Source organism: Capsella rubella, unplaced genomic scaffold (assembly GCF_000375325.1).
Source record: "Capsella rubella cultivar Monte Gargano unplaced genomic scaffold, Caprub1_0 scaffold_4, whole genome shotgun sequence".
NCBI classification, from domain to species: domain Eukaryota; kingdom Viridiplantae; phylum Streptophyta; class Magnoliopsida; order Brassicales; family Brassicaceae; genus Capsella; species Capsella rubella.
This window is the reverse complement of record NW_006238920.1, coordinates 4,165,511-4,170,026: the sequence shown is the minus strand read 5'-3', so window position 1 is coordinate 4,170,026 and position 4,516 is coordinate 4,165,511. Positions and strand designations below refer to the sequence as shown.

At 39.7% G+C, this 4,516-nt stretch overlaps 1 protein-coding gene across 1 annotated transcript; it reads right to left on the bottom strand.

The window, feature by feature from the left end:
• Nucleotides 1–3,074: 3,074 nt before the first annotated feature.
• LOC17889560 lies at nt 3,075–4,250 on the bottom strand. The gene has a single exon (XM_023784548.1). It carries the CDS (start codon nt 4,248–4,250, stop codon nt 3,075–3,077), a length of 1,176 nt encoding a protein of 391 aa, XP_023640316.1.
• Between the last annotated feature and the right edge of the window lie 266 nt (nt 4,251–4,516).

Sequence of the window (4,516 nt, the reverse complement as noted above, 5' to 3'; positions counted from 1 at the left end):
CTCTCTCTCTCTCTCTCTCTCTCTCTCTCTCTCTCTCTCTCTCTCTCTCTCTCTCTCTCTCTAAATCGTCTCAAGCAAGCTTCTTCGATTTCCCTCTAATGCAAATCTTCTAGTCTCGATTCCAATCGTAAGTGTTCTTCTTTCTCTAATTCTTTCTTGGGTCTCAATCCAGATCTTCTTAGGAGATATTAAGTTAAGAGATTGATAAACCCTAATCGTTCTGTTTTGTGTTACAGGAACTTCATAATGAGAGTATGAGTTGAGGTGGCAGTATTTTACTGGTGGTGAGTTTTGTGGACTGAAATAAATAACGTTGCAAAAGAGCAGACTCAGAAGAATAAACAAAAGAAGTAGCAAAGTTGGATCGTATTCATTATGTGATTTCCTTATATCTGAAACTTTATCTCTTCTCTATGTAATCTAGGTTTTTTGGGTTCGTTGCTCATATCTAATTAGAGTTGTTTCTCAATCTATACTCTTGTAAGGTGGGAACTGAGTCTTTGTTTCTAGCAAACATTGGTTCAAGGTTATCTATTGCTCTTTCTAATTGAGGTGTTGTTTATCTATAACACACGTATTAGAGCCATTCGATTCTCATATTTCATGGTAGAAACTCGATCTCAGGCGATGTTGAAGGAGACTCTCGCTCGTGAGGCTGGTGTGGTGGTTCAGGAAGCTGAAGAAGCAATCGGAACCCAAATCCAAAAATAGTTTCACGAACTGATGCGTTGGAAGCAAAGCTCGTTGACCAGAGTGACAAAATTGATCGAAGTATTGGTGAAATATTTGCTGCGATCAAGCTGTTGACTCAGCAGACCAACCCGGCGAGTCCTTTACCGGAGAGTAGTAGCCCACCATGGGATTGGAGCCCACCGAAAATGGCTCTGCCACAAGATATGTATACGGATGAGCGTCAAGCTGCTCAAGCATATGGGGGAGGTATTACCCGAATCGGTCGTATTGATTTTCCACGCTTTGATGGTACTGGTAATAAGGAGTGGTTATTCAAAGTCGAAGAGTTTTTTGAAATGGATTTGACACCTCAGGGACGAAAAGTTAAAATGGCAGCCATGCATTTTGATAGCCACGCCTCAACATGGCATCATGCGTTGGTTAAATCAGAAGTTTATCATCATGTTTTGAATGATTGGGGTGCTTCTTATAAGCAGAAGTTGAAAGAACGCCTTGAGGATGTGTTGGATGTTCCGATTGCGGAGTTAAAACAACTACATGAAACATATGGGATTTTTGATATCACGAGAAATTTGAACATATTAGAACTTGGGTGAAGATGTTAGAGGCGTATTTGGTGAGTTTCTATTTGGCGGGTTTGCGTCTAGACACACAGATGCATGTCAAGATGTTCCAACCTCAATCCGTGCATCAATGTTTAATGTTGGGCAGATTAGATGAAAAAAGCTCATCCACAAAAGCAATCCAGTCAAGAATCTAAACTATGGGGGCAAGGGAATCTAAGCTTGAAATGGCTCATGGCGCATCACGGCGACGAAGCTTGTGCTTTGTGCCATGAGCCATGGCACAAGATGGTGCACGCCTTTTCATTCTTTTATCTGTTTCAATTTTAAACACTTCCATGTTTCCTGTAAGTCAATACTGAAAACAAATACAAGTTTTGAAATGAAAGCATCATGTTAAATTCAAAACAAACATAAGTCTTGAAATAGAAATAGTAAACCAGAATCCTAAAAACAAAGCAACCAAAGTCATGAACTGAAATTGATAACCAAAGCAACTAAGTAAGTCTTGTGCTGAAACAGAAAACAAAAGCAACTAAAGCAATAACTGAAACTGAAACCCAAAGAACCTAAAGCAAGTCTTCATTAGAATGATCCTCTTCATTTCCCAGATACTCCTCATTCGAATCATAACCAAGATCATCATCTTCTTCTTTTCCTTCATCTTCCAAGTCAACATCGTTCTCTTCATCTTTTGAATCCTCTTCATCAACCAGTTGCAAGTCTCTTCTCCTCGGTGTAACTCTAACAGTTCTCTTGCCACCACGAGCTGAGCTACTAGCAACTCCCTTTCTTCTGTCTCTTTTTCCTTAAAATGTTAAAAGAAAAACAAGTATTTAGAATCAGAAAACATACACAAAGCAGAAAATTGAAATGAAAGAATTGAAAGGAATTATTAAAAACTTGAACCTGTTGCTTTCCTTGTTGAGTAGCTTGGATCTTTAGCACCCGAGGCGTGGCTTACTGGCTTCCATTGCAACTCATCACCAGAAGAGAACACATTATCATTATCAACTCATGATGATGATTCCCCATCCATTACTCCAGTCAACCGATCGTTGCTCTCATCTATATCTTTAAGTCGTATAGGATTAAAGGCAGCATGTCTTTGAGTCTCAGCGCTACGTTGTAATGCACGGTTGTACTTCACGTACATGATATCATTCAACCGTTTTTGAGTTAGGCGATTTCTTTTCTTCGTATGAAGTTGTTGGAAACCACTCCAGTTTCTCTCACACCCTGTTGCACTACATGTCAAGCTCAAAACCTTAATTGCAAACTCTTTGAGATGCGGAGCAGAAAAAACTTATGGCCAAATACACCAACTGCATTCTTGAACAGATATAGCTCATTTAATATAGCTGATTGCACTTTTGTATCAGGAACTAACCTATCAATGCAGTTTAATAAACCATTCATTACTTCTTCGGTGTTCACATCAGCTTGGTACTTGTATTGCATGGCCGGGTTAAGGAAATAACCAGCTGCGTGTAAAGAATGGTGAAGCTGACATTCCCATCTTTTATCAATGATACCAAAAGCTTCCTTGTATTTCTCTTCTCTGTTGTTACAACTCAGCGAGATAGCCTCCTTAGCTCGATCCATCGCTGCATAAATATAACCCATGGCTGGCTTTTTTTCTGCGTCTACCATCCTGAGCACTTTAACCAGAGGAGTCGCCAACTACATAGCAAGTAAAACGCTTGACCAAAAGCTTTCATGTAGTAGGTACTGCTTCACCTTCTTTCCTCCATAATCCTTAGGCCACTTAGACTCATCCCATTCAGTTGAGGTAATCAACTTCCTCAAGTTTTTTTTCTACTTATGAAACTGAGACATTGTGATGAAAGAAGTAGCAAATCTCGTAATGACAGGCCTATGCAGATTTCGGTTACTCGTGAACCTCCTCATCATGTTTACAATAGGGACACGGCCATATATGAAGTTGTTCATGAACATACACTTCTTCATTGCATTCTTCACTGCTAGGAGTGATGCAATGTCTTCCAGCATAAGATCAATGCAGTGAGCTGCACATGGAGTCCAATATAGATGTCTTCTCTCATCCATAAGATACTTTCCAGCCTTAATGTAGTTAGACGCATTGTCTGTTACAACTTGCACGACATTATGTTCCCTTACTTCCTTTACCATCTTATACAGCAACTCAAACAGCAATCTAGCATCTTTCACAACCTCAGAAACATCCATAGACTTGAGAAAAACAGAACCTTTTGTCGAGTTAACCAAGAACTTTACAATGTCTTTCTTGGACACAGGATCACGCCATCCATTTGACATCAATGAGCAACCTTTGTTTGACCACTCTTTCTTGTTCTTCAAAAGCTTAGCTCCCACATTTGCCTTCTCTCTCTTCAAAAGAGGTTCTCTAACCTCCCACATGCTTGGAGTTTTCAAACCAGGTCCATAAAGGCCAATCAATTCACACATTTCATTCCAAGAAGGATAAGTGACGGCATTGAAAGAAAGACCTGCATCGTAGAACCACCTAGCTATACCAAGGCAAACTATATTCCTTTGTTCTTTATCACAAGCACCAAAGATACATTTTCTCTCTTTTCTTCCCTGTAGAACATCTCTTGGAGGAATAGTGACGTATTTATCCAAAGGTCCTTTGATTTTCCTTTTCTTCGATAATAGTGCACTAGCTGATGGTTCTCCTTCATCATACTCGTCATCAGCACCAACTTCAGGTTGATGATCCATATTACGAGCTTGTTTCTGAGCCTCCTTTTTCATCTTGTAGTCTCTAAGTAGCTTCTCAACCCAATCTTGAACATGCTTACATTTTGTAGCATTCCTAAAACCACCAACCAAATGCTGTTTAAGCCGAGTTATTCCTCCATTACAAACATTGTAGCAGAAAGTACACATCCACGTGTTGTTGTTGTTTCCAACACAAATTCCAAACCTCCTTCCCATAGCCACTTCTCTGCCACCACCATTGTTTGCATTATCTTCACCATCAGCCATTATGAGATGAGAGTATGATCAAACTGCAAAGACAAGAGAAGAAAACAATAGAGTTAGAATTAGCAACAAACACAAACAGAGCCGTAATCATTTTGCAGCTATTGAGTTACTCACTGTCTCACAGCAAAAATGCAGAGAAGAAGAAAAAAAGAGATTATACATAGAGCGACAAACCTGATCAGAACTGAGAAGAAGAGATGCAGAGAAGAGAAGTGGAAGAGATGCAGTGAATAGAAGTCGCAGAAAGCAGAGAGCTGTTTTCTGAC